The 24,636-nt window shown below is 53.8% G+C and overlaps 1 protein-coding gene across 2 annotated transcripts in view; it reads right to left on the bottom strand.

Moving 5' to 3' along the window:
- TUBGCP3 (tubulin gamma complex associated protein 3) overlaps window positions 1-24,636 on the bottom strand; it is a 45,390-nt gene that overhangs the window by 13,788 nt on the left and 6,966 nt on the right. For both annotated transcript variants that reach the window (XM_032496611.1, XM_032496610.1), the window contains exons 3-15: window positions 21,964-22,031; window positions 20,428-20,505; window positions 19,039-19,256; window positions 17,343-17,515; window positions 15,371-15,489; window positions 14,571-14,696; window positions 12,846-12,914; window positions 12,364-12,496; window positions 10,758-10,924; window positions 2,594-2,704; window positions 2,244-2,352; window positions 1,900-2,089; window positions 144-279 (exon numbers count right to left, since the gene is read on the bottom strand). In XM_032496611.1, coding sequence (XP_032352502.1) covers window positions 144-279; window positions 1,900-2,089; window positions 2,244-2,352; window positions 2,594-2,704; window positions 10,758-10,924; window positions 12,364-12,496; window positions 12,846-12,914; window positions 14,571-14,696; window positions 15,371-15,489; window positions 17,343-17,515; window positions 19,039-19,256; window positions 20,428-20,505; window positions 21,964-22,031 — 1,697 coding nt within the window. The remainder of the gene's footprint in view (window positions 1-143; window positions 280-1,899; window positions 2,090-2,243; window positions 2,353-2,593; window positions 2,705-10,757; window positions 10,925-12,363; window positions 12,497-12,845; window positions 12,915-14,570; window positions 14,697-15,370; window positions 15,490-17,342; window positions 17,516-19,038; window positions 19,257-20,427; window positions 20,506-21,963; window positions 22,032-24,636) is intronic.

The raw sequence follows: 24,636 nt of genomic DNA, 5'->3' as shown, positions 1-24,636 counted from the left end.
CAGGGGTGCAAACTCTGGGTAGCCAGGACCTCCCACTAGACTGGGTGGGACCGGCGGTGCCTCGAAGCACACCAAGACATTCGTGGGAAGGCGCTGGCGCCATGAGGGGCTCGGTCCCCGCGTGGAGCCCAGGGGTGTGGTACCTCCAGCAGCCGCACATCCAGTCTTTTGAGGATCTCAGGGCTGTCAAACTGGGCGTTGGTGGCTCTGACAGCTGTTTCAAGAATCCCAGTCAGGTTGTGCTGATACAAAGTCGTAGCTGGGCGGACGAGTTCTGGTCTTTACAGATATTTTAGAAAATAAAAGAGAATGTTACTTGAATTCTCAATGAGCTTTGTAAAAACTTAAAGAGTTCAAATTATAAAAACTAAAAAGACAAATGGAGCCAATACAACATGGTAAATAAGTTTCACAGAATTAACTGCAAGTTTCGTCACGTGCTCTGGGAAGTAAAACAATTCTTGAGGGGAGGGGCCAGCTCAGTGGGGGAGGTCCTGGGTTCAAGCCCCAGCACCTCCATTAAAGTAACTAAATAAATAAACCTAATTACCCCACCTCAAAATATTTTTTAAAAATAAAACAGATTTTAAAAAATTCTTCAAGATTTCTAATTTTGATTCGGCTTAAAATTGAAGATACTTCAACGTGCCCTCCGTGTTGATACGGTTTCAAATGTAAGACTAGCGTAAGTGGCACGAAGCACTGCCCCCGGACAGAGCTCCCCCGACCCAGTCGCCCCGGCGGGGCAGGGCTTTGCTGGGTCACAAGCTGGCCGTGCGGACGTCAAGATGGTAAAGGCCGCGCCCACTGCTCCGCCTGCAAACAGTCCCTCGGGGCTGCCGACACCCGGGCTTCCGAACGCCCAGTCGGGAGCACGGCCCATCACCCCCCGCCCTGCGCGCACATAAACTCTGCTTCAGGGCAGCACAGCGTCGCGCAGGAACGCGTGAAAAAGGACCCACGTCTGCGCCACTCAAATCCATCGAAGGCGCGTTAGCGACGGTGGGCACTCCCCCTTTTAAAACTGGAAACTTAAACGTGCCTTTGAGAAGACGTCAACTTTCCTTTCACAGCAAGACTGAGGCGCCCCCACTGTTAAAAGCCCGCACAAGGCAGACGCGGCCGGTCAGCTACGCGATCCGACCCGTGGGTGCCAGGGCCCTCCACGCTCCACGAGAAACGCCTGCCGACCTCCGCCCGCACCGCCCTGCGCCCTGCACCCTGCTCACCCCACTCCCGGCTCCAGCCCAGATCTACCGAACCGGACTCGGTTGTGACTGAGGGTCCAAAAGGGAACCAGAAATGACCACTCCATCCCTACGAGCCCAAGCCCCGCGCTGGGCCTGGCTGCTCGGCCCAGAGCCGGGCGTGGCGGGCTCTGTCCACGGCTGTCTGCGTCTCCCTGGGTGCGGGGTGCAGGGGGCGGGGTGGGGAGGGACCCCATGGGCTCCTAGAAGGGAAGGCGCCCGGGAAACCTCATAGAACAAGACAGAAAGAGGAGGAGGACCTGCTTGATGAAGTTTTTTGCTTTTTCACAAGAAACAATGTAAACCAAAACTATGGAAGAAGCAGCTCAGTTTTAAAACATACAATTTGTTTTCCAGACACCACTCAAACTGAGACTAGGCTGACCGTGACCACGCCACGTGCCCCTCAGACACCAGCAATGTCGGCGCCGGCGCCCGCGAGGCACATGGGCCTTCGTGAACAAAGCATGGAACTAGCAGAATAAAGGGGCTTCACTGTGACAATGTGACAACTTCACCTTTTCAGATGTCCCACGTGACTTCAACAAATCTTCCTCTAACGCCATTTACTCTTTTAGACAAAACCTGTAAGACTCTTTATCATGACGAAATCCACTGTATACTTAATAAATCATCTAAAGAGCCTTCTTACTTGAGCAAATCCATTAGGTGCCTGATGAAGTCTCCTTGACCGAGAAGCAGGTACCGCCTCATGGCCTGCATGTGGTCCAGCAGGCTGTACTTTTTATTGAGAACGTCCAGCAGATACTTGCTGGTCTCAAAATAAGCTGCATCAATTTTCCCCTGAAATGCATTTTCCAAATCGGTGAGTAAATCTGCAGCTGTAAAGACCAGAAGGGAAAAGTACCCACATGTACATGATTTGTATTTAACGCAGGGGAGGCTGAAGGCTCACACACACAGGAACCACCCCGACGCCTGCACGCGGCATCGCCAACCGGCCACACGGCCACACCCCCGGCACCGCCGTCATACCATCCTGGGGCGACTCTGCGGACTTGGTCACAGCTATCATCTTGGCAGTGGGAGTCTGGTCGTGACACACCTGGTGCAGGAAATTTATTGATTTTCCTATCAAAAGGACCTGAAAGAGGCAAACGCCCTAGAGTTACCTCGACACAGATTAAACGGCCACACAGACACTCGCAAGCAGCAAGGCTGTCCCGCTGAAGCTGGAGCAGGAGCAGGACCGCCTGCGACAGGGCCAGCTGGGCCCCAGGGGCCGGGAGCTGCTGCTGGCACAAGCACGCGAGCCCAGCAAAGAGCAACACAGCTGCGCGCGCTGAAGGCTGGTGGTGCCGTGTGGCGCGGGGCCCTCAGCCTACCTTCCGCGCCTGGTCCATCGTCATGAAGGAGGGCACCATTGACTTCCTCAGCGAGTACTTCTCGTGCCACAGCCGATCCGTCTTGACTGTCGGATCCGACGCTACGAAGAACTGAAAGCAAAGAGGCACTCAAGCACTGGAAAGCGACACGAGGCAAAACACGTGCTGTGCGTCAGCGACGTCACAGACGTGAGTAAGGAAGACAGAGTAAGCAACCCTGGAGCCAAACCCTCCAGATGTGGGGAGGCTGCCATCCGCGCCACAGACTTGTTTTAAAAGATATTTGGAACGATCACTCCCTACACAGGATCACTTATTTCCCAGTTTTTCAAACCGACGTATAATGAAAACAAGATGAGCTTTTTCGTGAAGGCGTGTGGTCATCCTGAGACGACAGACCAGAGCCTGAGCCGCACGCTCGGGCCTGGGCAGGAGGGCGGCCCAGTGCGCGGGGCTGTTCTGACCCAGCACCCAGGCTGGGTTGCCCGCTTAGCTCCAGCCGCTCCCACTCCCGGCCTCCCGGCACCAGCAGCTGCGCCCCTCAGCCAGCGTGCCACCCGCACAGCCCCAGGCCAGGGCAGCAGCCCCCGCTGTCGCACGCAGCTCCCGGGCAGACAGACGGACAGACAAGCGGCCGGCTCCAGGTGGCTCTGCGGGCAGTGACCTGCTCTAGGTGGTCTCCCAAGAACCTCCCGTGCTCAGAGGCCCCCGTCCATGTCTCCCATCACCGGCCCCGCCTGCCAGCTGGTGAGGACACCAGGAAGAGAAACTGCACTGCCGTTGTTTCCAGCTCGCTTGCTGCTGCGATGCGGCCATTTTCAGTCTTGTGTCCAAACAGACTTGGGCTTCTATTTCTATAAACGTGAGTTCTAACAGCGGGACCACTGGGTCAAAGGCAACTTTAATTCTCGCAAACAAGGCCTGATTTCCCCTCCCAACAGCCATGCCGACTGGCGCCCCTCTGGCAGCCGCTGCCTGCTTCTGCGTCCTTGCCGGGCCCGGGCCACAGGTGCCAGGCGGCAGCACAGGCCCCGACACCAGGGAAGGCAGCTCCCCAGTGCTGACGTCGCCTGCCTCTCCTCCTGGGAGCTGTCCCCTCACACCCTCAGCCGTCTTCCGCATCTCTCGTGTCCTGTTCCCTAGGGCAGTGACCACTTGTGAGTCAGCAGGTGTGACAACCGTCCGCAGGGTGACCACCTGCGCTGTCCGTGGTGCTCCCTGTTTTGTCGTGCTGTGTGTGTCACGCTGGGGTCTTCCTTGTGGCTTCTGAGTCTCCTGTTCTCCTAAGAGCTCCCCAGCACTAGGTTACATTTAGCACACTGGGCCCTCCGTGTCCACGGCTGGTGAACCCGCTGGTGGCAAACGCTGGTCCCTGCGAGGTCCTGGAACCCGGGCCCCAGGGACAGCTGCACTCTTGCTGTGGTGCTGGTGGTATGACCCCTCCGTCCCTCTGCAATCTGCCCAGGCACAGGAGGCTGCAACTCCCCTGTTGGCCAGGCCAACACTTTGTACTTAAGACTCCGACCCCACTCAGAGCTACGGTGCCTCATCAGGAACCATCGTTACAACTCACTGTCTCGGCAGGTGTCAGGGGAAGAGCTGACGACGGAGAGATGCTGTGTAGCGTCTGACAGGATGTTTACACCGTCCACGGCAGGCCAGGCCGACTCCTGCTGTGTCCTCGTGAACAAGGACTGCAGTGTATCTGGGCGACAGTCCCCGCAGAGGCCACCCTGCTGGCACTGCATGTCTCCCACCCTGGACGGCAGGATCCTCAGGCGGGCTCCCAAGGCCTTCAGACCCAGCTCCGGCCCTCCCTGCTCTGTCTGACCCAGGCCCAGGCTCACCGTGTCCACTTCCCCAAGGAGCCCCAGTTCCCCTGAGGGAGAACTGGCACTGGGACCACAGCCCGAGCACTTGGCAGCACTTGGGTCTGAGGCCCAGGGGGGCTGAGCTAGACTGTGACGTCACTCAAGTCCTAACACACCTAAATGCCTTTCTGCTGCTCCTTACTTAAATCCCAGTCACCAGCAGGTGAACAACACACAGCCCTGGCTGCAAAGCTGTGTCCTCAGATGCAAAATGGATTTAAAGAATTAAAAAATATACACTTTTAGCAATTATATAGAAACACAAAATTAATGGTTTCCTAGCAAAAAACAAATAACCAAAATAAATCCAAGGAATGAGGGGTGGGGAGAGACAGGGAGGGAGGGTGGGAGGGAGGAGACTCTAAAAAGGGCAAATCTGCAGAAGAAACCAGAAAAGCAAAATGCTGCCACCAAGACACAGGGCTACTGGGCTTTAAAAAAGACACCATTCTTACCATATTCTAGACCACAGAAAAACGCACAGGATACCAGCTTATTTTATGAGTCCAGTACAACACGAGCAAACCCCAACAAAAACAACACCCAAAGTGGAAAACACAGGCCAGCTCCGTTTGTGAGTGTAGATGAAGACAGTGAAGGAAACGTTACCCCTCCGTTACTGGAGCGGAGTATTCCTGGTCCGGGCACACTTCATTTCTGACACACAATGGATGTCTAGAAACAAGGAAACTCACAGTGAATTGCAGACTATCATCATGCCGTCTGTAAAAGTAAAGATGGCTAACGGGCGGAACAACCCTGAGAGCCTGTGAAGAGCACAGACCCCGTCCTGGGGGAGGGCCCGTGTCCACGAAGCACAGAGTTTCCTATCGAGAGGTTCAGAGACCACACTGTGAAAAGCCTCGCTATAGAAGAACAGTGTGTGGCGGCATGGAATTATTTTCATTATTTACTTCAAGTAGAGGCTGCAAACACTGCACAGTGCGACACACACACACACACACACAAGCACACCGCGCGCTGCAGACCGGGACAAGGGACTGTCCTGACAGAGGCACGTGCTCAGCACGGCAGTCCTTCATTTCTAATCTTCTCCTCTGTTTTTATGTTCAGAATGGTTTAATGGCACAAATATCTTTAAATCAGAAAAAAAAAAATACTGCTCAAGAGAGCTGAGTAATTCAACCCAAGAAGTGCACATATGATACCAGTAAGAATTTTTTTAGAAACATCATTTTTCCAAAGCAATCAACTAAAAAAGTTTTTTTTTTCCTGTTCGCAGAAATCTACTCCCAAGGGTAACTATTTAAGGGAACAAAATTCCTAACGTCAAGGTCTTCCGTTTGATCCTAGTAAGTCAGGGCCAGAGGGTGTCACTTACACACAGCCGGTCTCCTTTAAGCAGGTGTTTGAATGAACGCCAACAATTTTACAACCATGAAGATGAGATTGCCACATTTATTTTCAACTCCAATTCTCACCTTTAGGTACCAATTCAAATTATGGAAGTATTTATTGATCTTCCTTTTTTAGACTTACTGGACTTACATTCCCCTTCCAATTTTAAACACGTAACTACTGACCGCTTTGAGGAGGAAGCAGCACTGTTACAACGAGGCCAGCACCGCTCTAACATGCAGCTAAGTTAGCCTGGACACAAAGCAAAGCGTCACAACCCCACGCTGAGCGGTCTGATAAAAGGGAGTGCCGTCGCCACAGTATACCTGCTCTCTAGCTTGCTGGTCCACGGAGCAGATTAACTGCATATAAACTGCATGTGTGTGTTATGCACTTAAACAGAAGAGCTAGCTCCTACAGACAATACACTAATTTATCCCGAGAGCTGAGGGCACTCAGATTTTTATCAGTATGAACAATAAGAAAATTTAATTTCAAAGATGAGAAACTCAGGTGTTCAATCATCTTTAGAAGTTATGAAAGCATCACTTCATCCGAGGACAAGGCGCATACAACCGCCCTCTGAGCAAACACCCAGCAGAAACGCCGGGAGGCACGGGCACACTCCAGGACGCAATTAATCGTGCGAAAAACACAGTTGCAGAGGGAAAGAGTCAAGGCCAGAACACAGGTGAGACATGCTTTTATTTTACTGATGCATTTTCCACTCAAGGCTCTTTGATTTTCACCATATGTCAAACACAGAGAGAAGTGAGAGGAAGAAAATAAGGCATAATTGCACCGTGACTTCTCATTAAGTGCTGGACAGATGCCACGGCCGCCCCACTCAAAACAGAAAGGAAGCAAGCGACTTAGTTCTAAGAACCAGATCCACTAATTCAGGCCACAAAGGACCCCAGCTTCAACCGGTCAACAGGCGGGCCACCCCTCGCGGAGCCGGAGGCGCTGGACTGGGCAAGGGTGGGAGGGAGCCAACCAGGCAGCCTGCAGGGGACAGGTTTCGGGGGAGCCAGAGTGAAGATGCGTGTACAGTGAACTCTGACACCCAGCAATTCCAGCAAAAGTACAAAAGGAACAGAACAGCAAGACTGCCGAACGGACCCGCGGAGAGAGCCCACACGGCGGCGCCGTCGTCTCCCGCGCTGGCTCACTGACCCTCCAGGCCGCGGACACAGATTTCGGGGGTGTCACAGAGCGTTTAAGCAAGCGTTTGGAACAGGTGACAATTTCCTAATCTTGAAAGCAAGAGTGCTGCCCTTTACCTTGTCCCTTCTCCTGCTCCCCAGTCCAAAGGCAAAAAAAAAAATTAACATTGAGCTACTGTGTTGTTGCCTTGAACAGACTGCAAAATCCGCTTACCTCACTTGGTCTGCAGGGGAGGAGCCCACGAGAACCACTAAATGCCTCACGGTAGTTTTTCAAAATAACAGTAACAAAACGAAAACGTTTGATTTTTTACAGTAGTACTTTGTAAGAACCAAAAATTAGCAACTTCTCCCCAAACGCTGAAACCGCTTTCTATGCTAATCATTCAGGACACCTATAAATTCTTTTTTCTTTCTGACTGACGTACAGCTGATGTACAGCTTTACGTAACTTTCGTGTGCACGACGCAGTGATTCACGACGTTCAAAGGCTGTATTCCACGTACACTCATTATAAAATACTGGCTATTGTCGCTGTGTTGTACAGCACACCCCTGTGGTTTATTTATTTTACACATAAGCCTGCACCTCTTAACCCCCCCCCACCGATCCTGCCCCCACTTCCTCTCTCCACCTGTAACCGCTCATCTGTTCTGAGTCTGCTTTCTTGTTACATTCACTAGTTGGTTGGGTTTTTCAGACTTGACGTGTAGTGTTATCACACAGTGCTTGTCCTTCTGTCTGACTTGTTTTACTCAGCATAACACCCTCCAAGTCCATCCATGTTATTCCAAACGGCAGGTTTCCATGCTTTTTACAGCTGAGTAGTATTCCATTGTGTATTTACCACATCTTCTTTATCCACTCATCTGTCGATGGACACTTAGGCTGCTTTCGTATCTTGGCAACTGTAAATGATGCTGCTATGAAGGTGCATGTATCTTTTCAAATTAGCGTTTTGGGTTTTTTTCAGGTATCTACCCAAGAGTGGAATTGCTAGGTCACATGGTAGTTCTATTTTTAATTTTTTAAGAAACCACCATACTGTTTTCGTCAGTGGCTGCACCAGTTTACATTCCCACCCACAGTGTACAAGGGTTCCCTTTTCTCACATCCTTGCCGACATTCGTTATGCCTTGTCTTTCCGATGATGGCCATTCTGACAGGCGTGAGATGATGTCTCACTGTGGCCGTGACCTGCATGTCCCTGGTGATAAGTGACGTGGAGCATCCTTTCACGTGTCTGTTGGACGTCTGTGTGTCTTCACTGGAAAAATGTCTATCAGAGGATAGCTATGAATTCTCACAGGGCTCCACTCTTGCCTGCATTTGCATTTCATCCTAATACAAGGTAAACGAAACAGAAGCTGGATGCCAGTCACCACGGGGCTAACGGATCATACATTTCTAACAATTCAAGTACAGTCCCAGCTGGTGGACCCAGAGGGAGTTCCAATGATGCCACAGAAACAGGCAAGCTCAGAGGCCACCCAGAAGCTTTTCTTTCGGATAAAAGAAGTGAAAACTCACCCTCGGGCTACAAACCAGCCAACCCAGAGGCGGCCAAGGCGGGACACTGAACATGGGCAGTAGGAGGTGGAGAGAACCCCCCCTACCCTGCACGAGGCAGGTCAACATGGGCGCTGGAAAGAGCTTCCGGGCAGGACCACAGGATGAAGTCACTTACACAGACAGTGAGCTCTGTAGGGCCGCCAACTAAGACCAGGCACTCCCAGCAATCAGGAGGAGTCCAACTTAAAGGGCTAATTAAAAAAGGAACTTTGTGGCACTTTCCAGAAATAGTATCTGAAACTAAATGGCCACACTTAACTATCACAAACACAAAGCAGCTCCCCTACGGATGGCGCGTAAACGTGCCACAGTGAGTACAACATCCCTGCCTCCATTTACGTAAAAGCTAAAACAAGCCAAACCAACCATGGGAACGACAAGAAAGCAGGCAGTGCCTCCCGGGGGGCGGACACAACGTGGGAGCTGACGCGGTGCTGTGCTGCCCTGGACGGAGGCACCACACGTCACACTTAAACGTGTGTACTTTTCCACGTTGCAAATTGCATGTAAAAAATTAAAAATAATAAAGTAACACAGATCTTAACAAAACCTACAAGGATTAAACGTATAGAAGGCAGAACATGGGGGGAGGGGTACAAAATTCCTCATCTTAATGGCAGGAGCCAATAAAGAAACTAGTTTTCTCTTCACTTTAACATTTAGAAAAATACAGGCTTAAAAAAGTTCTAAAAAGCTTTAAGGCGACCACTAGTAAAAAGAGACACAATGCCTCTCAAAGCTTCCAACTCGTATTTTTTAAAAAAGACAGCTAACTTAGCAAAAGGAACACAGGATGCATAAAAACATTTCTCAATCTATAAATTCAATGCGTGATCTATACAAACACTAAAAAAGCTTTTGGCAGAACTGACAAGCTGGTTCTAAGCTCACACCTAAGTAGGAGTGCGCGACAACAAGGAAAACTGCGCAAGAACCGCTCCCACCAGACGCTGAACTTCAGCGCTGCGGTTACGCGAGTGTTACTAACAGCCAGCAAACACCACGTCGGAAAAGGGCGAAGTCCTGACACAGACTGGGGTGCGCGCGGGGTTCCGCAGAGACAGAGTGCGGCGGAATCCCCGCCTGGGCAGCGGCGTGGAGGCGGGCTCCGCTGTTCTGACACCTCTCCTCCAAGTCTGAAACCACATGAAAATTAGCAGTTAAAGAAAAATAATTAGAGCAAGAAACTGCAATTACAGATACAAGACACCCAGACGTGTAAAACCATCCCGCGGTTCGATGCTAAAAAGCAGACGAACCCACGGGGAAAAGGGAGAAGACACAGCAGCTCGGAGAAGAAATAAAACAGCCACAGCCGAGAAGGGCCGGGCAGGCTCACGGTGACCAGCGCCGCGCGCCCTGGGGCCAGCGCCAGGGCCCCGTGCAGGGCAGGGCCGTCCTCACACCGACTGCGGGCTTCCCAACCGTTTAGGACGGGTTAAAACTGGCCTCCGACCTCCACTTCCTTCCCAGCCTTTTCAGTGTCACGTCACAGGCGAGGCTTCTGAGGGAGGTGCCCCGCGCTCCACTCCGTCAGAGTCCCGTGGTGTTTACCGCGCGGTTTTGCACAGCCATGACTTTGCACAGCCGTGATTTTTTGGAACAAACACGCAGACTTACAGCAGAACTGACAGTATTTCAACAGGTACATATCTACAGTGTTGTCTCATAAAAACTGCCAGCACAGGGGCAAGGGTGTAGCTCCGTGGGAGACCTGCGCAAGGTCCTGGGTTCAATCCCCAGTGCCGCCACTGACAACAAATAAACAAGCTTAATTACCCCGTCCCCACCAAAAATATATAAATAAATAAAATTAAATGAGAATTAGAAAAAAAAAGCTGTCAGCACCTCAGTTATTCCAGATGAGTCCAGCTTGTCCAGGGACCCTGCAAAGCAACAGAACGCAAGCCACCACACGGCCGGAAAGCAGACCGAGCCCCGACAGCAAACAGGACAAGCGACCAGCCCTTGCTGAGCTGCCCCCTGCTCAGGGGGACAACAGCTTTCCACTAACCCCGCACGGCTCTGCCGGTGGGGTAGCTGGCTCTCAAAGCACAGGACGACGCACGTGTGGCATGCAAGCCAAGTGCGGAGCGGCGCTGTTAGGGGAAACGGCCAAGACGGAAACCCACCACGGAAGAGCGCCGAGCGCCCCGCTTCTGAAGCCGGCATCCGAGGGCACGGCGGCTCCCTCACCTCGTGGTGAGTGTCCTCCAGCTCCCCGTCATATATCCAGCGGTAAAGGAAGCTCAGGACGGGCCGTGACACCAGGCTGAGGATGTGCTGCACCAGGGACCGCATGGAGGGGTCCCCCGTCTTCGTGTAGGCGTGGACGGCTGAGGCCAGCTCGCCTCCCTTCCTTCCTGCGGGCACAGGAGAACGCCCACGGTCACACTCACACAGAAACCAGGCAACCTGCCCCCAGCCAGGAGGTCGAGACAAAGTGTTGAGTCCCCTAGGACCACCTCGGCCCCCAAGGCAGCGGCAAACCCACGGGGTCAGGAGCCAAGAGGTCCGGTGATCACCCGGGCTTCGCGAGACTCGGCAAGTCGCACAAGTCCACGGCCACCACAGCGTCCTCGGCAGCACAAAATCCGAGACCCGATCTAGCACCCGACCTTTCACCTCTCTTGAGTGAGACGCACATGAAGGCTCCCGCTTCACACTGCGACCCGGTACGCAAACGAGTATGTACGGCACTCGCGGCACCACTGCCCGCCCTCTGCTCTTCCCGTGTGACACGCTGCTCTCAGCTCCTGAGCTGGACGTTTCAGTAGCTGCTTACAACCAGGAGCCTGAGAGCACAGCTCTGCACCGACAGGGCCCGGACTCCTGGGAGCACAGCTCCATGTGAAGTCCTGGGAGCGACATCATCCAGGCCCAAATATGCAAACACGTGAGGAGTGTCTTACGTTAAGAATTCAGGACTGTCCGAGATCGCAGAAGACATTAAGGACAGGGTGGGGTGGTCGGATCTCAGCACGGATCCCGCGCTCGGGTGCAGGCACTGTGGCCGAGGCCAAGGCAGAGCGGTCAGCAGGTTGTGGCCACGCTGCATGGAGAGGGCGTGGGGCAGGGCTCCGGCGACCCAGGGAGAGGCGGAGACCGGGGACCATGAAGGTGCCAGGGGCACCGGCTGCAGAGGCACTGGCTGCAGGGGCAGGAGGACACTGGGAGCGATGGGGGCGGGGGCAGAGGCGGCCGGCGCTGGAGGAAGGAGGCGTCATTCGCCGCGTGCGGCATCGTGAACTGGAGTCGGCCGTGTGCGGCCCTGGGCCCCGAGAGCCGCCCGCAGGGGGCGGCATGCCCAGCCCCCACACCTCGTCGCGTGCTGCCAGGCTGGGGAATGGCGGCCACCAGTGTCCCAAGGTTACAGATGAGAAAAGAGAAAGTGGCTCTCGGCCCGGGCGGCACAACGGGGGGGGGGGGGGCAGTTGAGTAGGAGCCAGAAGCACAGCCCGGGAGCCGGGGGCGGCCAGGCGCGCGGACACGGGGGCCTGCGCCACCACACTGAGCCCAGCCACGGGCAGCAACCTCGGGAGTGACAGGCGTCTAGAGGAGGCTGCCAAGCGAGGACAAGGACGAGGAGCAGAGACAAACGGCTGTAACTCCGAGGGCCACAAGAACGGGCAAAACCTCTAAGAACCAGACATCTGCCTCCTCTCTCCCTCCATCTCGGCGAGGCCCCAGGTCTCCACACGCGTCCACGCTGGACTGCGCTCCTGGTCATCCTCTGTGCGCTCATGTCTGTGAATGTGTGGAAGCGGCACAGAAAAGCAGGCACAAAACAAACCCAGACGACCTTGGCAGTGGTCCACTAGGGCCGCCAGGGTCTTCAGCCTTATCTTGGGGTCGTACGTCCAAACCAGGAGGCGCCGGAGTGTTAAGCTGCTCTCAAGGCCCAAATTCACTCCCTGATCGTCCTCCAGCTGCAGCTGAAAAACAGGGAAGGCAGGACGTGTGAGTACAGGTCAGCAGGCACGCCAATCATTCCTTAACCCCCGTGACGTGAGCGTGGGGAGGGACCACCCGCAGAGACAGAGGCCCCTCTGAGAGCACGACGGCTCCTCCAGGACACGCGTGGTCTGGTTCAGTGGCAGACAGGACCCTGAAATGGGCAGTGGGCTGGCGTGAGACACACTGCACCTTTCCAGACACCCAAGCCTTCCCAACAGTACTGCCAGATTTTCGTCTTTAAAAAGTGACGTATGAAGCGTAAAAACTCTGTACAGTGCAGTTCGGCAGCAGGTGAGACCGTGAAGGCGTCAGAGGTGGGGCAGGCACCTGCGAGTGCAGGACGGACAGCAGCCGGTAGAACTCCCGGAGCTCCTGGTGCAGCGCGGCGCAGAAGCTCTGTGGAGAGAGGAGGCCGGTGAGCGCCGCACGTGGGCGCACGCACGGCCACGGCCCGGCGACGCGCTGGCCACACTGTCCACGAGACTGAGTCCCGCTTCTGCCCCGGGCCTCTCGCAGGCCCAACCAGCGCCACATGTGGGTTTAGCCACACGGGGGCGCAGGTACTTGCAGAAGGGACATGAGAAAATGGAGCACGCTTTCACAAAGCTGGAAGGGGACCCACTTGAGACAGTGACCCTTTAAGACCACACCCTTTCTAGATTTTTAGCATGAAAATGTAACTTTCACATTCGTCATCAGCGGTATTTTTTACTGGCCGCTCTATGCCAGCTCCCAATTTTCTTTCTTTTGTAACGCTCATTTTCCCACCCACATTGTTTAACACTGCCTTGTACCTTCCAGTCTTAAACTCTGAAAAAGTGTCAAATCAGAAGCTATAAGGAACCTGTGCCAGGACCTTCCTGGAACGAACTCCAGTCGCAAGCCCGGGGGCACGGTGGGAGGCGCTGACCTCACAGAGCCCGCAACAGAGCCCGCAAAGGAGAAGAGCTGCTCCCTTTAAACAAAGACCAGGTTCCACGCCGTTCCCTAACCAGCCGGCTGCACGTTTACTTGTACTGTATTGACGCTTCGTGGACTGGGTCTCACGAACATCCTCATCCTTAAAGCTACGAGAGAGAAGGGAAGGCAGGCTAACTCTGCAACCCAAACACTTCAGAGGCGGGAGCTGCGGGACGGCCTGTGCAGTCTGGAATCTGCAGACCTGGGGGCGACATGCTGGGCACCCCACCTCGACTGCACAGGAGGGACAAGCGAGGTGACGGGGCTCGGGGCAGACGCAGGAGGTGCCCACACTTCCATCTTCTGAAGTGATTTCCAAGAAACACAATGTGGCATCTTTTCAGGGACGGTGTCACTGTCCACAAAACCCCCTCCAGTGCCCAGAACACACATCACCGTCATCTCCGCTCTGCACATGAGGCCTCTCGAGCCCGAGGGGGTCAGCTACGTGACACGGTGCCACCAAGAAGGGTGAAGCCACACCGCTGACCAGCAGGCACGTGGGTTACTTGGTGACACTGTCCCCTCGAGACCTGGGAGATCTCACTGGAAAGGACGGCTGCCAGGTGTTGCTGAACCGCTCAGAGAAGCTGGGGCCTCGCCTACTTCTCCGTCAGGCCCCGGGTCGGGACGGAGGGGAAGGCCCACGTCCTCCCTACGGCACTCCTCCAGACCAGCCAGCAGCCGGTCCGCCTGTGGCCCCCGGAGCACCCCCTCGTCCAGGCGCACGGTGCAGCCGAGTGCGCCCTGCGCCCAGGGGTCCCCGTGGCCCCCCTCAGGGGCTGCGTCCACTGGAAGGAAGCCTGTCCTCTGGCTGCAGCCCTGGGGTCACCGCGCCCTCTGCCCCCGGTTCTACCTGTTTCCACCTCTCTGATCTCACACCAGCACCCGCCACGCTGAGTCTGCTGCACTGGCATCTGCCAGCATCCCCCGCGCCTCCTGTCTCCCCGAGTGACGTCAGAGAACAGTCTATGATCAAATCTTCGCGTGAAAAGAACCCTCTAAGAATGACTTTCATAACGAGGTTCCAAGCTGACTCAGCACTTCCCGAAGTGAACGGCGCCCCAAGCGTTTTAGGAATAAAGAACATACCTGACCTACAAGTCCAAATGAACGGTCTAGACTCCTCTGGTCGGTGTATTTCCTGACCTTATTGTGTAACCAGCCCAGCTCAGCGAGTCTGACTGTCGTATCTCTCAAGGATTTATTTAGGTTTGCCTAAAAGCAAATATACCGAGAGTTAAAATTTTAAAATTTTAAAACACTAAAATTTTAATTATAATTTTTTCAACCACTCGTACTTTTATATTTATAATTTTTAGGCTTCAACACAAGAAACTAAGAAATAACCAATAAACCATCACTACAGTGAACGCAACGAGACTCTGGGAACAAACAGCACCAGACAGCAGGCAGGGAACGCTGCGCGTGGGTCCCACCACCAAGGAGTGACTGGCCTGGGTGTGCAGCGCCACAGGGACAGGGCAGCATCAGGCACCTCGGGACTCGGCTGAGAGTCACAGAAGGACACGGGGTCAAGGAGAAGGGCTGCGGGAGGGGCGGGTTTTGGAGACAGAAGCAGAAGCAGGGGCACATCATGTGGAACCTGTATCAGCGGCAAAGATGCCAGGATGCCTGTCCGTCAGGTAGGCCTGACCTCACCAGCACGGGACACAGAGACCGGCACACGGGGCGGCTGCCGCGGTGCAGGCGGAAAGGAGGCAGCGCTGCGGATAAGGGCCCCGACAAGACCACACAGGAGCTGCCCGGATCCCGCGGGGCGGCTGGACGGGGTGAATCCCGTGCTTGACACCCTACCCACGCCTCGCGCGCAAACAGCCCCTCCGCCGCCTTAACGGCTCCTGAGCGCCGCAGAGGGGCTGAGCCCCTACCTTCCCCTCCACCTTGTAACAGTCGGCAACGCTGCTCATCTTGACGTATCTGCCGTCTATGCCCTGGAAGACATACAGGACGTCTCTGACCAGCGCCGCCTCGGTGACTTCCACGGCGCCTGGAACACGGTTGTGCAAGAGAACAATTACTGACGACACGTTTTAAGAGGAAATAAACTTAGATTAGGTTAGGTCACTTTAGATTACATATGTGCAACCAGAACAAAATTTAAATACTAAATGAGTTTAAGGTGGAAAATAACATGAAGTTATCTGAAAATAGAACTTTCTAAAAGGGATAAGGCAATCACATAATTCCTCTCACAAAGTCTTTTAAAAAGACCAAGCAGCATGAGGGGCTTTAATGTAACCCAGGAGCAGCACAAATAACCCCAAAGGGATGGACGACCATTCCACGTGGTGCCTGGAGAACTCACTCCCTGCGCAGCAAGCCTGCAGACCAGCCCAGCCCCACCGCCATATCCCACGGAGGTGACGCAGCAGAACGGTACGTATGATTTCCACACCCTGGCACAAAAGCTAACTCAGAACCAGGTTCCGCCCAACAAAATGCCGAGGAGGCAAAGCCCAGAGCCCAGGACCAGCAGGAGGAGAGACAAGTCAGAGCCCACGGCGGGGGTCAGACGCCCGTGCCCGGCAGCGGTCAGAAGGCCACACGGGTTTCAATTTCAGTTGTGGGATAAAATTCAATGAAGATCAAATCACATCAAACCTGACCAGTGACTGTTCTGCCTACTTTTCATCTATCGGGGGGACGAGGGGGAGAGAAGCTGAAACGCCCACCGTCCTGCCTGGAGTCCCGTGGGCTCCTCCCTGCGCCGTGGCGGAGGCCCTGTCACACGTGAACTCGCACGCAGGGCAGGACTTCCTCCCGAGGAACTGACCCCTGCGTGGCCACCAGGTGCCCCTCATCCTGGGAAAAGCCCGGCCCTCCGCTGTGATGAGGCACACCGCCCCGTGGTCCTGACAGTCGAGGACAAGATGTGCGTTTCCATCCATTTACTTCCAACCTACTGGTGCACCCACATCTAACACGCGTCTCTTGTAAGCGATACATAACTGTCTAAGCAGCAATTTTTAAAATTGTGTTTTAAAGAAAGAGTCTAAACCCATGTAAAAATAATGACCAGTATGTCTGGGTTTAAATTCACCTTACTGTGCTATGTTTTCTATTATCCCACTGACCTCTTCTCCTCTGCGCTCCCTCTCCTATCCTTTTGGGTTAATCAAGTATGTTCTAGGTCCCTCTATCTGTCAGTTTTGTACACGGGTTGGAGGCACTGGTGAGAGAGGGAGGAGCAGAGCAGTGCCCGACCCATCTGGGAACCAGCTCTGGAGCCACGGGGCCCAGGATCCCGTGACCGGCAGGTGCACGGGGGGCTCTGCGCTCTGCCATGTCCTCACAAGTCTGAACGAGGACAAAGGGCAGCTGGGGAATCTCAGGGTCAGCAGACAAGGAGCCAGCAGCAGAGCCCATGCCTCCATCTTCAGGACACGCGTATTCCAAACACTGCTGTTCACAGCGTTCTCACAAAACAAACTCTGGCTTTCTTTCAGAGTCTCTGTTTAGCTATCAGATAGATAACTCTCCAATGTATTCCTTCACGGTGCGAGGCGCAGAGCTGGTTGCCGGCACAGTGAACAAGGCAGAGCAGCCTCCTTTCGTGGTCTGCGAGGCCTCCGGGGCTGTGGGGGGGTAACCCTGACGCACCGGGAGACGCCTTCCCAGGAAGAAGGGCTGAACACAAGCACGGGGTGTGAGCGGGGAGGGAAGGGAGAGGGCCAGCCCCGCCGAGGCCTCACAGACCACACTGAGGACTCGGAGCCCGCCACGACAGCAGAACCCACTCGCAGGCAGCAAGCAGGGATCCCTGGTCAGTGCTTTAGACTAAGGGAAGCGTGGACTCCAAACGCCCAGAGAAAAGCCGCACTGAGGCACATCCTTACTCACCGCCCGCGTCCCCGTCTCGCCTTGGCCTCGTCACACCGCGCGAAGCCGCGCCGGGGACACCTTTGGAGGTAGCGGTTTGTAAAGAAGGCTGGTTCGTGCTTAGAGTCCACGCGAGCCGCGAGCCCAGCTGCTGCCGAAGACCATCTCCGACCCCCGGGGCTGGATGAGCCTGTCTGAGAGAGGAAGGGCTTTTCGCATCTCCCAACAGCGGTCGCCCAAGGGCGCCCACGGTCGCCTGGGGCCCCGAGGCCGGCTCCCTGGCCACCACCTCCACTCAGTTTCTTATCAGAAAAATCAAAATCTACTTGACTCCTCTTCACAAACACATAACACACATCACCCACCTAAAACCACCACTCATTTCACCCTAAAACATCTGCTGAGTTAAAAAATCTGAGATACTGCCCTCGTCCTGTCCTCACCATCTCCCGGCTTCACAGCCTCAATACGGGGAGAAGGAGCGCGATGTGCAGTCAGTTCTGAAAACGGACAAACACCAGACCCAAGGCACAGGCACAGCCAAGGCCGGAACATTGGTTTCAGTCATTGGAGGGAACGTCAAAGCTGCTCGCTGAGTTCTGAGAGCCAGATGGCTGATTTGCAGGGACATACGTTCTGACAACAGCAACAAAAACAGCGCTTCCCAGGACCACAAAACACAAAAACGAGACACTCAGGGCACCACGGCCCCACAGGGAGCTCTGTCACCGCTGGCGGCCTGTCCGTGACCTGCTGGCGAAGCAGGAGAGGACCCGAAACCACCCTCACTCTACTTCTGACAGGGCCAGAAAGTCACCAACAGCACGAAGTTAAAACTGGTTTTGAACACAGTTCTAAATCCAAGAAAAAATTCTGAAAGCCTGCTGAAGCTCAAGGTTCTCTGTACAACTGTTTACCAGGACAATAGTTAGCTCAGGCTCTAAGGTGAGTGTGTCTTGCTGCCTTCCTAGAACCCCGGACTCTGTTCAGGACCCGTGTGTGTGGCACACATTCTGTTTTCTAATAACTTGAACAAACGCACTAAGCCACACAATGATTTGTACTACGTTATGCTCACGTGGAAAACATCACCTGATGGCGAATCCTTGGTCACTGCTCTTCTGGAAAAATACGCCCTTTCTGCAAGTCTGCTTTAACGTGATTTCTAGCCGTGGGCCTCACACAGGAATGCACGTGCAGAAAACACAGGAAAAGCAGCTCCAAGCCCACCCCGCGCCGGCCCGCGCATGCTAAGCGACCACGTGCCGCTGCAGCAGGCCCTCTCACCCCTCGCGCTCCCAGCCTGCAGACCTCGCCCCTGGGGGGACACAGCCTCCTTTTCTCGTACTCACTTCTCAGGAAGTCACTCGGGATGGGGACGATCCTCCCCAAGAGGCGTGCGAGCGCAGCAGGGGCTGTCCGCCACGAGGGACAGCTGTCCCCACACGAGGCTCTGCCCGCAGCCCCCACAAGCCAGGCCCTCACTACTCGCATGGACAGGAGCAGGCTACGGTCGGCCCAACGCCCTGACGGTCAGTAGGGTGAGAAGTGGGAAGAACGCCTGCCGGCAGGCACTGGTCAAAAGTGAGAGCCCACGATAAAGCACGTCAGAGGCGGTGCCCAGGACACCCGGGCACACACGAGGCTCAGAACAGAGCAGCAGGGCGCACCCACGCCGACCCCAGGCGGAGGCAGCCTCGCCGGGAGGCCTGCTTACCCCGGCAGAAGGGACTGCGGCGTTGGGGTGGGGCCGTTGAGGGCGCACAGGCTGACGCTGCTCACGCCGCTGCTCCCCAGGCTGCCGGTGCTCTGAGCCGATGGCGCGCCGCGGTCCTGGTAGTTCAAGGGCAGGGTCTGAGGCCGGGCGTAGTAGTAGGGAGTTGAGTGCGCATCTCTCGGTAAGGCCTGAGCGAATAGCGCGGCGTAGCTGGAAACCTGAAGACAAGAGGCATTACGAATGCAGAGACATGAATGACAGGACCCCTCCCCAAGCTGACAAAGACCATTTACACTCAGATTTCCGTTCTACTCTGGCCGCCGCACTTGTGCAGGCACACCGCAGAGATGCTGTGCGCTCAGTTCCAAAATTCCCTGCGAGAGCACTGCAAGTCACGGTTTGTGGTTTCCTGGGCATATGAATGACATGCTCACACTACACTGCAGTCTAGCAAATGTGCAACAGCACTGTGTCTAAAAAGCGATGGACACGCCATCATTAAAAAAATATCTTATCGCTTAAAAACACTCATCATCAGCTGACAATGCGGGATTGCCAGACCTTCAATGTGTGAAGGACGCAGTGTGCACGAAGCACGACAAAACAAGGTCTGCCTGTATTTGTTAAACGGCAAATTAGTTACCACACTTTTAAAGTGTGCCTGATCCGATCAAGTGTCAGAAAGGTTTCCCGCGTGGTCTGATAGCTAAACACTGTTTCAGAAAAACCAAGACTCGGCACTCAAGCACTTTTAAAAGTCTGGCGTCACTATGTAATGAAAGAGTGCTCACTACTCAGACTAAAGCCACATATGCTTCCACCCCCATTCTTCAGCTTCTTAAACACGGACATTTCTGCAGCAGAATCTGTTATCAACCAGACCGTCCGGGACTCGGAGCAGCAGCACAGCCGCCCCTTCCACCCCTGCACGGGTCAAAACTTAAACCCGCCGACGCCCAAGTTCTCGCTGGTGTGACAGGACTTAACGCTCACAAGGATATCTGGAAACACAAGACAATCCTAGAAGGTTTTCTAATTCAAAGAATAACAAAGCTGTGCTGATATTAATAATTTTACACAGCAAAAATTCTGAAAAGGGAGTTTATGCTCTATTTAATCAGACATGGTTACATCTGACTAACAAGCTTCTCAAAAACATCTTAAGGAAACACAGCATGCTGACTGAAAATGCCCTTAAAAACAAAAGAAGAAAAAAGAAGAATCTCTCGAGCCACCACAACTGCCCAGAAAGCCGGACACGTGTTTTGGCTTTTCTCACGTTATCTTAGGTACTGACGCTGGCTCCGGTCACGGTGCGGGACACCCGTCCCAACAAGGGGCACCACACGTGCTTTCCGAAGGCCTCCAGCTGCGCACACAGCCGCTCACCTTGCTTGGCTGCCTGCGAGGGTCTTCACTAAGGCTGAGCAGGAGGTAGAGAATTGACCACTTATTTTTCAAAGCTCCCTGTGTAGAAAGAAAACAGTGAAAGAACAGCTTTGTACCCCTCCCCAGTTCCATCTTCCTCTCTCCTAAATGATCCTGTTTCCAAACAGGAACACGCTGTGAAACCTGCCTGGCAGCGTTCACACGAGGCACTGCGAACAGCGCTCCCCATCAGAAGGCTACAGGCTGTTCTCAAGAAGTCAGTGCCCTTGGACCCTTTAAGCCCCTAAATCCAACTCCAAAGCCCCAACAAGGACATGTTTAAGCTGCCCTAGTCCTGAGTAGCAGTATTTCCGCCCTGAGCTAATTCTTATAGTAACCAACCTCCCAAACGCAGTGATTCTAAGAAAAATGGCATCACAAAATACACAAGTAGCTTTTCTAAAGTCTACGATGCGGGCGTCAGCACCACGCCTTCCTGGGAACCTCACGGCTCCAAAGCACTGAGATGTCGGGGTGATAACACGCAGGTCTGGGTGTCAGGTCACCATCAAATGTGTGTCACTCTGCCCTGATGCACAGCCATTAACAGAGCTCACCCCCAACGCGCTTCACCCCAAATTTACAGAGCGTTCTGCTTTGCTCACGCGATCGTACCTTTCCGCTGCACAGGCTGGAAAACACAAATGCCTTTATTCACAAAGCAATTTATGGGATAGCTACTCACATTACACAAGTACCTCATCATATGTATGAAATATTCCTCGAAAGTTTCTTCAATGAATAAATTCCTTCCAGGTATTTAAACTACGGTCTAACTTGAGGATTTTTCAGAAACAACAAGCTCCATGGCTGGGACAAGAGCGAGAAAGGAGGGGGCCAGCCCTTATGGAGCCCCCATCCAGAGGGACCCAGGCACACAGGCAAATGCACTCTGGCAGGACAAGTCACGCCTCCAGACACAGGGCCACTCAGCGTCCAGGCTCATGGAAGGACCCCCAGAGGAGACAGCAGCCTGGGCTCCTTTCTAGTCTGAATCACAGACATCTCACCCCAGGGTTCAGCTAGGTTACTGGAGTGAAGGCCAGCAGAGTCTTTTGTAAAAATAACGGGTCAGGAAAACCAACTGAGTATCAACATCCAGTCACAAAACAGTCGAGTCATGTTTTCTAAGTTATTCGCTGAAACAGGACAAACAAGAAGCTGATGAACGATCAGGTGGATCAACATGTAAGCCTGTGCTGTCGTGCAGACAAGCCGAGGCCCCTACGGCGTGCCTCCTCCCAGGAAGGGACCAAGGCTTCAGTGACCCACAGTCCCCTGCACGCGTCTGACACTCTCCCGGGGGCCCCAACAGCTTTATCAGCCATTCAGCGCTCAGCCCAGCTAAACTGACTTCTAATATTGAGCATCCTTGAAAAAGCAACACCATCTACAACTGAAAGCCGTTACCCGATACAGAAAAGGTTAACAGCGTTCCCAGATCACACTAACAGCCTCGCCAATGGCAGAGCGGCTTCCAGGACACTCGAGCGGTACCTGTGAATGGAGTTTTCTGTGCAGCTCAGAAAATAAGGCAGCGTCTGCTTCTCTTCTCTGGCGGATAACTGAAACGCAGAAAATAAGCATGTCAGTCACCAGAATTTGTGTTTACGATATGATTTCACCTACAGTGACAGGTAACTCTGACGTCTGAAAAGAATCCTGAGCTTAAGAATCGAAGTAACTAGACAGTGTCCCCGCGGCTCAGCTACGCCGGATACCAGCCAGACACAGCGTCCCCGCGGCTCGCTACGCCCGGTACCAGCCAGACACAGCGTCCCCGCGGCTCGCTACGCCGGGTACCAGCCAGACACAGCGTCCCCGCGGCTCGCTACGCCGGGTACCAGCCAGACACAGCGTCCCCGCAGGCTCGCTACTCCAGGTAATAACCAGACAGTGTCACCGCAGCTCACTACATCCATCGGGTCAGTTCATGTGAGCTCGCCGAAGTTCATAAAATACAGACTAAATCAGGGTGGAATCAAAGAGTTTACGTGAAGGTTAGTAAAGGAACAGAAATGATGGGATCTTTCAGACTCTGTCTATAGATAGAAATGAACAGCCCAGGAAGGCAAACTACCAGTTTCACCAGTTAATAAAAGCCACCTGGAGGGAGGGATGGGCAGTGGCACTATCTCTGGACTCCTAACAGCCAAAAGGCAGTAACAGGTGCACCACGGATGCCAGAGGCTCAACCACACACTGAGCATCTGTTAACACTCACAGCAACGTTCCATCTTGCTTTAGTGTAAGACGTGATACTCTGTTTCAAAATCGAAATCAAAACAGCTTACTGCTCATCTTCACCCACCGCGTTCCAGGGCTGCCTCACACATTCTCTAAAGGCCGCAAAAGGGACTGCATGCTGGATCTGGGCCCCGGGGGAGACCCACTCACCCACACCAACAGCACTGCGCCTCCACCTGTGCACAGGGGCCTCTCGAAGGACTCCTGTTACAGTCTCGAGAAAAGGCACCCTTCAGAAGCTGGCTACAGCCTCAGCGGTCTCCAGGGAATCTCTGTGTTTCCTTATCCCCGTGCAGCAGGATAGTCTTCTCACAATCTCATCAGCCAAGCTCACTGAGTTAAATGTTCCAATTCTCCTGCAGAAAGACAAGGCTGATGTGACAGCCACGTTCAGACTCGTTGGCTAGGACAGGGTCCTGGTACCGTGCGCTGACCACAGGGACCACACGCCAGTGACAGCATCCCGGTCACGTCTGTCCTCCCACGCCCTCTGACACAGAGAGGGGAAGCTGCCTCTAAAATGCCCACTGCTGGGCGCATCCAACAAAACCACGTGTTAAGAATTCAATATAATTTACTCTTACGTGTTCTTTCCATAGAATGAGACTGATTCAAATTCATAGACATAAAAGTCACAAGACAACAAAATGTAGAATAAGAATAAAAGTGAACACAGAATATTTACCTAGATGATGTTAACAGATTGCTAAATAAAGCAAGACAGAGAGCGTTGCCTCCGCTTCCCTTTATTTCCTAATGCTTTCATTTTACTTTGCGTTTCAGCAGTGAAGTTAATTCACATAGTTTTTAGAGACACTTCCAATAATCAGAAACAAGACCACATCAACTTTTTCTTTCTTTAAAATCCTTTTTACGTTTTACTTGGGCTTCTCACTAATCATCTAAAATGTGAAATAACCCAAAGCCTAAAACATAAAAATATCCTAAGATGTGACATCATCAGGGAGCAGGGTTTTACAGACAAGAAGGGAACACACGGTAGGACAGACCCTCTGTTCTCACCGTCCCCCTTCAGCACACACGTGTCCAGTCGCCCCGAGATCTGACTCATCTCAGCAGATGTTTAGTCCTGCCCCGCGCATCAAGCTGCCACCAGATCCAGGCTCGCACAGCCACAGTCACGCCGCTCCGCCGCCCCGGCCCCGCTCAGGTGCACGCCCCGCTCGGGACAGCCCACACGGGACAGCACACAGGGGACAGCCCACAGGGGACAGCCCGCAGACGCTGGGCAAACGCAGTTAATGATGCAGCTGCCCAGTGGGGGGATACCGTGCCGAGAAGAACCAGCTCCTAGAAAGAGTCACTCCGCTCTGCAACAGTCAGGCCCGCAGGGAGGTGGCACCGGATGCCTCTCAGGCACTGGCGCTGGCTCACTCTGTCCAGGGAACCGAGGCAGGGGAAGCAGCCCCGGAGCCATCCTCACAGGCGGGTCCCTCCCTCAGGCCCCCCAGACACGGAGGGGCAGCAAAGCCCACCTGACACAGTCAGAGAACCAGCAGCCAGCAGGCCTTTAAGGTAACAGTGTTTAAGAAAGCTCTCAGTACCATCTCAGAATGAAAATGCCGAAGTCCCAAAGTCCCGAAGTTTGCATGGGACCATCAAGAGTAGTAAGGCTTGACTCACCAAGCACCGTTTAACTGCCAAGGTAACATCTGTGTTACCTGGTCAAAGGTGGCTATTCTGGGGGGATTAGGGTTGCTTGTCTGTTTATTTATTTAATGGAGGCACTGGGGAGCGAACGTGCCCTGCCCCTGAGCTAACCCTCCCCCCCGAAAGGTGACCAGTTCAGCACTGCAAATCACAAGACAAGCAGGGAGTTACATTAAGTCCTTTCATCTTCCTCACATGCTTAAACCTAATTATGTCGTTACCATAGTATCTAACACAACCTCCTCTCACTGT

Source organism: Camelus ferus, chromosome 14 (genome assembly GCF_009834535.1).
Source record: "Camelus ferus isolate YT-003-E chromosome 14, BCGSAC_Cfer_1.0, whole genome shotgun sequence".
In the NCBI taxonomy this organism is placed as follows: Eukaryota; Metazoa; Chordata; class Mammalia; order Artiodactyla; family Camelidae; genus Camelus; species Camelus ferus.
This window is presented reverse-complemented; position numbering and strand designations above follow the sequence as displayed.